The sequence below is a fragment of the Callionymus lyra genome, chromosome 11, assembly GCF_982586985.1.
Source record: "Callionymus lyra chromosome 11, fCalLyr1.hap1.1, whole genome shotgun sequence".
In the NCBI taxonomy this organism is placed as follows: domain Eukaryota; kingdom Metazoa; phylum Chordata; class Actinopteri; order Syngnathiformes; family Callionymidae; genus Callionymus; species Callionymus lyra.
The window spans coordinates 15777652-15789158 of NC_141828.1; the positions used below are offsets into that span (position 1 = coordinate 15777652).

Consider the following 11507-nt stretch of genomic DNA (forward strand, 5'->3'; position numbering starts at 1 on the left):
GATTTGTAATGTAAAATTCTATAGATTCGAATGCCAGATAAGATCCTGTTCAGACGAGCACTACCGGTAAAACTGACGCGTCCTGAGATGTTGCGTTCACGGAACCTCAGCTGATGACAACAAACAACATGGCTGCTGCAGTGAGGTTGCGGACGTGGAGCTCTCTCCTTCGTGGACTTTTCTATCAATGGATATACATTTTTTTGCTTTTACAGAGCATCACGAAAACAGTGGTTGCAGCGCCCGAGACGGGTATTTGGAAAATCACGGTCGTAAATGTGAGTTTCGGGAGAAAACCAGCAGTGGCTTGTGTTAGCATTGTTATGCTAGCTTGTCGCCTACTACAGATGTGACAGAATTCCTGAAGCATTTCTTTGTTTAACGAGCGTTATTCGTCATCTATTTAATTTAACACCAGGTAGTTCCATGTTTTGCAATTCAGTTAAATAACCTCCCTTAGAATTAAGACGTATTTTACATTTTTAAATGCTAGCCTGTAGCTAAGTAGCCTGCACTGTCACATCAATAAAACAGCTGTTCATAGGAAGATTAGTATTTTTAGCTTTTAACTTCTAAGCTTTAGGTTACTTCTAACTAGGGCAGTTCAAGTGCAAGTTTATTTTTAAAGAATTGATTTTAGTGAGTTATTATTAACTTGGTTATTATTATTTATACACAGTAATCGTTTTTTTTATGCATAAACTAAACTTTTTCTGTTTTCTACAGTGTTTAAGAGTCGGGTTCAAACCCCCTTAAAAAAATAGTGAGAGAACTGTTGCTAAATAATTGAAGAGTCTTGAATTACTTCTCTTAGTATCACATTCCAAATTCAAGTCTATCAACATACCAGATCCCTTTTTTCTTTTATCACTGTCGTGCGGTGAGGTTTACGACTCTATAAAAGTCATATTTTTAAATACGAATTAGCCTAACATTATATAATGTAGATCCATCATATAAATGACAACAAACAAGGGTATACTTTACATCTTATGCCAAAAGTACATTATGCAAACATACTTCACTTTGTGCTGATTTAAGAGAAAAAAAGAATAAAAGTTTATGGTCTTCATCCTCGCCTTGACTTGTACAAGAAATCTGTGAGCTGATCCTTCTGAAAAAAATCTTAATGGTTTTTATATAAGTCGTCCTTGTTATCCTTTATTTTAAAAATGTCAACCATCACCATGGATGAAAGCTGTCCTTGATCAGTCCTGTTCCCACTGAATGTTTTGTTTTTTTAATGCAGAGAATGATCTTTCTGTATTTTCTGCTGTCCTAGTAATTAAAGCAACAACTCTAGTAACTTTGATGCTTTAGGAACTGTCTTGATGAAGATGTTCCCGGTCCAAAAAAATGAGAAGCTTTCCAGGAAATTGATCATTTACTCCTTACAGTTTCTGAGCAATTTAAAATCCACCTTTAAATCTCGTAAAGTCATCTCAACTGATAGTGCTTACTTTATGAAATGCATCTACCAAAAGGAAAAATATGAAAAAATATTTATGAACAAAGGACATTTTTATTGAAGAATAATTCACTTTTTTCCATACTTGCCATTTTAGACCTCAAGACCCCTGCTCTTACGTAAATCTATGTTTGAAAACACAGACATACAGTTGAAAGGTAAGACTTGTGTAATTACCTGGTACATTGTGTCAATTGATTCCTAAAATTAAACATGTCTTTTTCTCTTCTTAGTTGTTTCCTTTGGCTGTCCAAAGGACCTGACCTTCACCATTCACTGGTTTCTAAAGTATTACCGCTGTCACAATGAGTTTAATAATATAGAAGCAAGTATTTTAAAATTAGTTTTTAGTGGTTGAGCTTCTGTTTTTTCTGTTGTACTAATATGTAAATGTGTGTCACTCAGGAAATGTATGAGAGAACGCCTCTGAGTCATGGAGGGCTCGATCCAAACCCGCTCGTCCAGGGAGAGTTTATAGAACACAGGCACAGTCCTGTAGAATGCAATGAGTTACTGCACACTTTCCCGGTGCTCAAGGTAAATTGGTTAAATGACTCTACAATTATTTTAGTTTCTAACTCAATGTTTGTGTTCTTAGAAAGCAATGGCTCTCCCACGAACAGTCATGCCACCGATAGAGAATGCCCCACCGGTAAGTGAATACACTGTACTTGAAGATGAACGTGTTCGCCGTATTCCGATCAGTATTCTCCAGGTATTCTAATAATGTCTCTCTTGTGCACAGAGTGAAAGTGACGACAAATTGATCACAGAAGAATACGAAAGCGGCGCGAAGAAGAACAGCAGCTTGAAAATTAACGATGACGTCATCGCCACCACGTGGAAGGACGGGCCGTACCTGCTGGTGGTCAAAGTTATATCCAGCAAACAAGATGTCAACTGGAATTTAACAGGTATGTGCTTATCTTAAACAAAATGATCAATGTTGTAATCATGAATTTAATGCACATTTTTTCTTTTATTTCTTAAGTCAATGTGGTGATGAAGGGGAGCCACGGATACATTTCCATCACAGAGTACCCGCTAATGATTGTGAGTACATTATTTAGTTTAAATATTTTTATTGAGGTTTTGTAGCTATAGTTTAACATGTTTTTATTATGATGATTCTTAAGTTGGACAAACGAATATGAATGTGTGAAATACTGATTGTGCTTGAAATGGTTTCCCAGCGACTTGTTACAGTTCTCACTCCCTCTCAGTGAGCCCATCACTGTCTTAATGACAGTCATATAAGCATTACATTTTCTCGATATGTCACTGTAGTTTGTGGCAACAGCATCATCAATAAAGGGGTTAAAGAATTGGCTACACGAGGGTTCGACCAAGAAGGGTTTTTTGAACAATGTGAAGCAGGAAGTTGTTGTCATTTCCTCTCTTTAAGATTAAGATCTCAGCAGCTCTGTGGGCAACACTCTTGAGGAAATGGGCTTCATTGTGTATCGAATAATTCGAGGTTGTTTTCTCAAAACTACTTGAAAAATGAACTATGAACTAGTTAATAATTCTTAAACCTTAACTGAAAGTTGAGAGATTTAGTTTCTGTTGGCGAGAATCTCGCAGTGCAATCCATATCACAATACTAAATATAGTGTAAGTAAGTAAGTCATTTTTAATTAAATAGCGCTTTTCCAGACCAGGGTCACAAAGCGCTTAAACAATCAAAACAATATTCAATAAAGTATATACTGCAGGAACAACAATATTTTTGTAGTATTGCCCAAATACTTGAATCTAGTCTTGGAGAATTGACCTTCTCTACTTTGTTTTGAAACCATAATATGTAAAAAAAAAAAAAAAAATCAGCTTTACGAGCTGCTGGAGTCGACTGTATCCTCTCATCCTCAGCCATCGCTGGTATTTGACGGTTTGCTTAGATGCAGAGGACTTAACGTTTTAATCTTCTTTGTCTTCGTTTGTCAAATGTGCTTCATTTTTCCGTCTGAAGTTCTACATGGTGATGTGTATCGTGTACATCCTCTACGCCCTGCTGTGGTTCATCTGGGCCGCCTGCTATTGGAAGGATCTCTTGAGGATCCAGTTCTGGATCGCCGGGGTCATCTTCCTCGGGATGGTGGAGAAGGCCGTCTTCTGCGCCGAATACGAAAACACCAACACCGTGGGCTACGCTTGTACGGGTCACTGCCGCCTGGTTTCTCCCTTCAAGCCAGATTTCTCAAAGGCCGCTCTTGTCGTCTTTCAGCCCCGGGACTGTTGATCTTTGCCGAGCTGGTGTCTGCTCTCAAGAGGACGCTCGCCCGCCTGCTGGTGATCATCGTCAGTCTGGGCTACGGCATTGTTAAGTAAGTTGTTTTGTTTTTTTCAAACAAGTATGTTCTAAGGTAACAGTGGTTTTACCCGCAGGCCTCGTCTGGGGACAGTCATGCACAGAGTGGTGGGACTCGGGGTTCTTTATTTCGCCTTCGCGAGCATAGAAGGAGTGCTCAGGATCACAGGGGTGAGTCTAAAGCTGTGCACTTGATGCCAAACATTGCAGTTATGATTAGGACTGACTCGTGCTTACATTGGGCTGTGGTGCGTTCAAGGGCAGAGACAACGGTCCAGCTCTCATTACAGAAATTGTTCTGGCCGTGTTTGACTCCTGCTGCATTTGGTTCATATCCTTCCACCGTTAACGTTAACAATAATATTGACGTGTAACTCAAAGCCCCCGCCGCTCTTTTTGAGGTGTTAACGTTTTGCATTTTTGTGGCTTTGTTTTCTTTCAATCACTCACCCTCTCCCCGTTGCTTTCCCTCCTGTGTTGTGTGTGTCTTGCTCTGTCCTTAATTTGTAGGCAAAAGACTCTGACCTGGCCCTGCTGGCCAACATTCCCTTGGCTCTGCTTGACTCCTCTTTATGCTGGTGGATATCCTTTTTTTGTGCACCTCACACTTTCCCTCTGTGGTTCATCTGCTCCTCACCTTTCACCTGTGGGACACTTTTGACAGATAAATATTAGTAGAAAAGCTATAATGATATAAATCTAGAAAACGAAACAAGTTGAAATAGCTGTGATGCCATCTAGAGCGGAACGTTCTGGTGGAGTTCGGCTCATGAAGCAGACTTTCCTCTCCGCTATGATGAGAAGCAAACTCAAACTCAGGAGTCCCCAACCCCCGTTTCAGTGGACTTTTTTAGTGGGCCACACTAAAAGATAAAACGATGTATTGATTCTATCTATCTATCTGAAAGGTGTTCTGTTTAAAAAAGTAAGTATTTTACTCTAAGTAACCGACGCTTGTGACTCCTGACACATCGAGATGCTAGTTTCCGTCAAGTTTACGCAAAAAAAAAAACTATTAACTAATGAAAATGAGTAAAACACAAGCTCTGTAAAATGTGTTTTTACAGACATTAAACTGGTCCATGTTGAAAAAGAAAGAATGGGTTGAAACTAGCAGCAGAATCGATACAGTCACAGATTTCCTGACAGTAAACATGTTAATATTTGATTCAAACTTTCGTATTTTATTTTTTTCTAGAAAATGTCTCTTGTAGGTAGGAATAACGTGAGCCATTTATTTAAAAGATTCTCTCATTTTAAGAAAACAAGTTCTGAATAAGAGTGGTTATCTACATCTACATGCTAAACATATAATTACAAAAAAGGTTCTTCACATTGAGATTAAGATCTCAGCAGCTCTGTGGGCAACACTTATGAGGAAATGGGCTTAATTGTATATCTAAGAATTCAAGGTTGTTTTCCCAAAACCACTTTTACAGAATTTACAGAATCTTAATAAAGTCGTATCTCCTTTCATTTGTTTTAAAAACCTAATATGTCAAAAAAAAATGCTGGAGTCGACTGTATCCTCTCATCCTCAGCCATCACCGGGATTAATTGGATATAATTACAAAAAAGGTTCTTCACAATTCTAATGAGCCATTTAAAAGACTAGACATATCAAGTCAAACTCAAGTAATTTGATGTGGCCTTGGATAGTTGGCCCCAAATTAAAGTAAATTAATGTCCATGTTCATATTATGACCTATAATGATATCAGCGTTTAAGATAAGGAACAGAAATCATCTTAAGAGTAAAATGTTGAAGGAAAGGAATTTTCATTATAGGAGATAATTGAGTGCGATCGTGCCTTTTAAAATAAATATCACTTTCGATTCATACTTCGTGTTTAGCAAATACTCATTTTATTCAGCCGGCAACCTTGACTACAAAAAGATTTTGGCCCCTTGGTTAATTGAGTCTGACATCAGTGACCTGAATGAAAGTGTCTCAGTCACGAGATGGCTCCATAAACAAGAACCATCATTGTTCATCTTCTCGTCAGTTGGACTATCCACTCATAGAGGACAAAGCACGAAAATGTGTTTTCAAGTTCTCATTAAAGTGTTTGCCGTGAGTTTTCCTTGACCGCTACAAACATTTTCGTGAGCCTGGCTCAAACCATCAAGACCCTGAAGCTGAGAAGAAACCCAGTCAAGCTGTCGCTCTACAGGCACTTCACAAACACGCTCATATTTGCCGTCCTTGGTAAGTTACAGACTTCCTGTTGTTCCAAACTGCTTGTAAAAACACACCTTAACACCTCACGTCTGTCTCCTCAGCTTCTATCATTTTCATGGGTTGGACCGCGAAGAAGTTCAGGCTCGCCGAGTGTCAGTCGGTGAGTTTTAATTTGCATCTTTGATACAAACAGAAACTGATTCTTGACCCTCGTTGCAGGACTGGATCGAACTCTGGGTCGAAGACGCCTTCTGGAGGTTCCTGTTCTCCCTCATCCTACTGGTCATCATGTTCCTGTGGCGACCGTCTGCAAACAACCAAAGGCTAGTACAGAGCGCCCCCTGTTTCCTTGAGCAGTTTTGTTTCATCGATTTCACTCCTAAAACCCTTCAGGTATGCGTTCACGCCGCTCATGGACGACTCTGACGACGAGGAGATCGAGGAGTTCATCGCCTCATCAAACATCTGTACGACTGCAGGTTCTAGAATCTTCAATTCTGTATTTGACTTTTCATTTTCTTTCTCATCAGCTGATGGCATCAAACTGAGGACTTCGAAGACTGAAACGAACGGGACAGCGAAGCCTGCTGAACACAACAATGTAACGCTTTCCATTTACTCCTGATAATCATATGAAAACAGATACATAAGTAAATCAATAACATGATTTGATAAACTATAATAAAATTAATAATAAAGATAGATTCATATCTTTATTATTCATTAAAAAAAGTTTGTTGCTTCAAAAATCAAAACTTTCAATAAAGAAAGAACTTATTTTAATGAAAATTAAATAAATGAAGTTTATTTATAAAAGTTCTATAAGGAAATGTACTAAAACAAATTTTGTTTAAAAAACGATTACAAAATACCTTTTTTTATTTTTAAAGGAAATTGTTTCTTTGAAGTCATTATATTTATTTATTATTTTAATAATAATATGGGTAGGACATTTGTCATGTGATTGAAGTGGAACAAGTTTTGAAGTTGTTTTTAAATTGTTTTAAGAGAATAATTAAGAAACAAATCAATCTCCATATAGAATATCTATAATAATTTGATGAGTCTTGATAACAGCATCTTTAATAACTTAAATTCAACTGCATTTAATTAAACCTAACATTTTTAAACCTGTAATGCAGTATTTGGCCAGCAGATGGCAGCATTTACACTTTTCTTCTCTTGACCAGGATGAAGACTTGAAATGGGTTGAGGACAACATCCCTAGTTCCTTGACTGACATGTAAGGCGTTGCATTTTTCTTGTTGTTTTTCGTAGCTGTGTAACGGTGTTCTCTGTCATTACAGCGCTCTTCCAGTGCTGCTGGACTCGGACGAGGTACTGTAAACATCCGACACGTCAGAGTGAAACTCTTACTTAAAACTCTTTAAACTTCTTCTACTCCCCAGGAGATTATGACCACCAAGTATGAGATGTCAAAGCTGGAGTGAGAAGTTCGGCTGAGGCGACGCTCAAGTGCTCATAACTGCAGGTTGTCACCAGGGTGTTTCAACAAAAGTGCTTCAACAAGTACCTGAAGTTTCTTAAAAAAAAAGAAGAAAAAAAAAGCCTTTTGTTTCCAAAGAGATGATTTGTTTCATGTTAATTTATTTTTTATCTAGACAAAACTTATTTAATGCTGGGTTAAGAATCATCGTGTGCATGCGGAGAAATGTCTTAACCCAGGCTTAAACACCACCACATAGTTTGAAAAATCTTAACTGAATATCGATGTGAAGAACAGGTTTTCGTGTTCATTATGGAGGTGAGGAAACTGTCTCAAAAGATTTTGGTTTATTAAAAAATTGGATTTGAACACGAATTGTCTCCAAAATTAGACATTATAAATTCAAACTATTATCGGTCTTTAGGACGTTTCTAGTTTCAGATGAAGAGTTGAAAAAAAAAGAAAAGAACTGCCACAGGGTCCCAGACATTACGAATCGAGCAAAGATAAAATGACTCAACAATGGCAGATGAACAAAACAACAACCATATGTGAGATATTTTAAAGTTAAAAACACTGTTGCGTTAAAGTGCAGTTCAAGTAGAGTCAAAACATTTGAATTATACATTAGCTGATACATAATACATGCGACCCTCTTATGTAGTCGCTTTTTAATGTGTTTATAATCTAGACACAAAAAAAAAATGTTTGTTTGTAGATCATCTGTAAACAAATCTAAAAATCTTCCTGACATCATTCCTAATGTTGAGCACGGCTGTAGTTGGAGATTCAGTGAGCAAAGAAATGTCATTTAATCGTGCACGGAAGAGTTCAGCACCGACGCTCTCTCAGAACGTAACCATAAGTGAGTTGAATGGAGATGGAAGCCATTATTGCAAACATACAAAAAAAACAACCCCGAAATGACAACATCTGCCTCTCATGCTAACACAGTCATGTGACCACACTATCTTTTAGTATTTAAGGAGATTTAAATGCATTTATTTATAAACAGAATTCTTCTAAAAAAAAATCAACTTTCTTTTTCTGATCATCTTCACTGTGTGGGTTTTTCCTTTTCTTCCAGCGCTGAAGATCTGAACAGCATTCATTCTATGCACTTTGGGAGTCAAAGCTGTGCCTAATTTTCTGTTCTCATGCGAGGCCTGATGCAAGAGTGAGTGAATGAGTGAAGAATAAATGACCCTTTTTCTGGTGACTGTGGAGATGATGTGGGAGCAATATATACTGTCCATGGAGTCAGGAGGTTCTTTTTTTATTTCGTTATTTATTTGTGTTTAAAGTGTACTTACAACACGTGTGTTTACAATGTGGTGCAACCATCTTAACTTTCTTTTTTTTTTTCCTACAGCACACGCGTGTGTGTGTGTGCGATCATGTCGCTTCTGTTGTGTAAACGTGCAGACACCTGTGTGCACGACTGGCGGTTTGTTAAGATGTGTTCTTCAGAATTCCAGGAGTGACACAGCAGATGTTTGGATAAAGTGTTTCTGATCATTGCCGTGACAACAAAAGCTGTTTGAAATGTACTTCTGTATGCAAGCAGGCGTGTTGGGATTAAACAGAAAGTGTTTTCCTTAGACTGTGTGTTGTGTTTGTTTGAGATTAACTTGTTTTAATTTGTTCAACCTCGACACCTCCAGGTCTTTACACAACTCTAGAACAAAGATAAGACGGTCTAAGAATGTAGAAAGAAACTAGAGACAATTTAAAGTTTTCTGGTTTCTAATTATTTTTCAGATTTTCATTTGGTAGCTGCTCTAGAAGTCCTTTGCTGACATTGCGTTTTCTTAATGTAATGTTGTGATATCTCTACATGACTGCTTAGAAAGCAACGCTTCATAAAAATGTACATTTATAGGGCACGTGTTGAAAAACATTTGTTTTAAAACGTAGAAACACACACACAAAAAACAACAAATTAATTTACCAAAAGTAAATTGCAAGAGTTTTAAAGAAATTAAGATGTAAAGCGCAATAAAAAAAGAAGCACAAATAAGAAAAATGGAAATGGAAAATAAACGATTGTATATTTAAAAAAAAAAGTACACTTACCGGGTTTATTGTTTACCGAAACAAAGCCTATATTTACCTCATATTTATCCCACGTATAACTGTAAATAATTAAGGTTGTTACACGTGGAAATATAAAAAATAAATCTTGCTACGTTCATTTTACAACCAGGAAGTGCAGCGTGATGACGTCACTGAGGCGTTCGAGGACAGCGCGGAACTTCTGGCTTCCTTTAATTTAGCTCCACGTGATGCATTCGGCGAGAATTTACGTTTTTGGTGATTCTCCTCTTAAGAGTTTAAAAGTTTCAACAAACAAGAAAGAAATGACAGAGAAATCGTCCGTCTGAGCTGCGATGGACTTGTGATTCGTTCAGGGTGTCCACTGCCTCTCGCCCCGGGTAACTGGGATAGATAGACTGCAGTTGATGATACAGTTTATTCATTTTCAAAACCAATAAATGAACTCTTCTTTATAGCCTTTACTTTATTATACTATTTCAATTAAACATGGAATCATTTTAAAATGTGTTCTACACTTCATCGTCGTCTCCTCATGTTTCCCTCCATGTTTCATTCAACACAGTCTCAAACCTTCTGAAAGAGTATTTTCTCTGCCGGGTTATTGAGTTTCTATCCTCCATTATCCACTCTACTCTATTTCCCTTGGAATTCCAAGAATCTGTGACATGAGATTGTTTTCCCCTTTTTTTTTTCTCTCTGTCACAAACGCCCCATGTTTTTTTGTCAACTACAAAGCTGGTCTACAATTTTAACATACTTTTAATTAGAAAAAACTGAGTCAAATGTTTCATATTTGAACATGGAAGCCTTTGAAGATGTCACCAGACTTCTGGTCCGTCCAGGACGACACGTGAACGACAAACGTTCAGACTGAATGTTCTACGAAAGGAAATTACGTCTGATGTTCAGACATGCTGTCGTTTTCTTTTAGTTTTGATTATTCATTCCTCTCTTCCTCCAGTGAACAACTCCAAGACTTTCTTTCTTTTTTTTTATTGCCGTGTAAATCCCTCGATGGAGAAGATGGAGCAACACGTGTTCAACATTAGTGCGAGCACAGAAAGTAGCTTTTGGACAAACATGACGTTTAACTTCGATCAGAGATTTACTTTCTTCATTGTTAACCCTGAAGACAGATGTGGATGAGACTCACGGGGAACTGACAGTATTTCCACTTTTTTAGAAATGTGTTTGTTTTTACTAGTTTTTTATTCAATGTAGCCATTTTTGGTTAATTTTTTTGCCAATATGTAAAGGGTTTGTGAAAATGTATTGGCGTGTTTATAAATACTCGAATTATTAAAATTTGAGTGATTTACAACTTTTTTGAGTTTGCAATTTTGCAACTTTTTTTTCATTTGCCAAGTTTTTTTTATTTGTACATTTTCTAGAGGGATTTGATCTTTTGTTCAGCAGGTTTTCACATTTGTTTGAAGGATTAGTAAATTGGTCAGTTTGTAAAGTTTTTTGTTTAGTTTGTAAACTAGTATGAGGATATCCAAATTAGTTTTCTGTTTTTGTGTAAATTGTTGTTGATAAACACTTGTTTTGCAAGTTAATTGTTCATTTGCAGAATTCGTTTTTTTTTCCTATACATGTGTGGTTTAATTTTAATGGATTTGTACATTTGTTCTGCCAGTTTGTACATTTGTTGCGAGAGTTTGTTTTGCAAGTTTCTCAATTCAAATTCGGATTTCGAAAGTAGTTTTGTTAGTTTGTAAACTGTTCTGCGAGTTTGACACTTATTTTGCGAGTTTGTAAATGTGCTCGAGGGATTTGTAAATTTAGGTGATTAGTAAGTTGAGTCGAGTTTGCAATAATGTAAATTTTCAAGTTTGTCAGTTTCCTACTTTTTTTTAAAAAAAAAGGTAAATTCCCTTGAGGGATTTTGATCATTTGCTCTCCCAGTTTATGAATATTTTCTAGTTAATTCTAAATTTGTCCGGCAAGCTGTACATTCGTTCCAAGGATTTGTGAAACTGTCGATACGTAATATTTTTGTTTTTGTTTTAAATTACTTAAATTACAAGTAATTCTGTCTGTAA

At 37.0% G+C, this 11507-nt stretch overlaps 1 protein-coding gene across 3 annotated transcripts; it reads left to right on the forward strand.

Annotated features, from left to right (window-relative positions):
• The first annotated feature begins 94 nt into the window (after positions 1 to 94).
• tmem87b (transmembrane protein 87B) lies at positions 95 to 9005 on the forward strand. Of its 3 annotated transcripts, XM_087802506.1 has the most exons (20): positions 95 to 278; positions 1566 to 1626; positions 1702 to 1793; positions 1874 to 2005; positions 2067 to 2120; positions 2214 to 2382; positions 2460 to 2521; positions 3438 to 3621; positions 3693 to 3792; positions 3854 to 3947; positions 4287 to 4358; positions 5876 to 5984; positions 6059 to 6117; positions 6177 to 6280; positions 6351 to 6424; positions 6488 to 6558; positions 7148 to 7200; positions 7265 to 7295; positions 7367 to 7449; positions 8492 to 9005. In XM_087802506.1, exons 1-19 carry the CDS (start codon positions 114 to 116, stop codon positions 7406 to 7408), a joined length of 1728 nt encoding a protein of 575 aa, XP_087658632.1. In that variant the 5' UTR covers positions 95 to 113; the 3' UTR covers positions 7409 to 7449; positions 8492 to 9005. The 3 variants fall into 3 exon arrangements, with proteins under 3 accessions (XP_087658632.1, XP_087658631.1, XP_087658630.1); XM_087802505.1 differs by lacking the exon at positions 4287 to 4358 and adding an exon at positions 4036 to 4106 and having other exon boundaries at positions 5875 to 5984; positions 7367 to 9005; XM_087802504.1 differs by having other exon boundaries at positions 7367 to 9005.
• The last annotated feature ends 2502 nt before the right edge of the window (positions 9006 to 11507 follow it).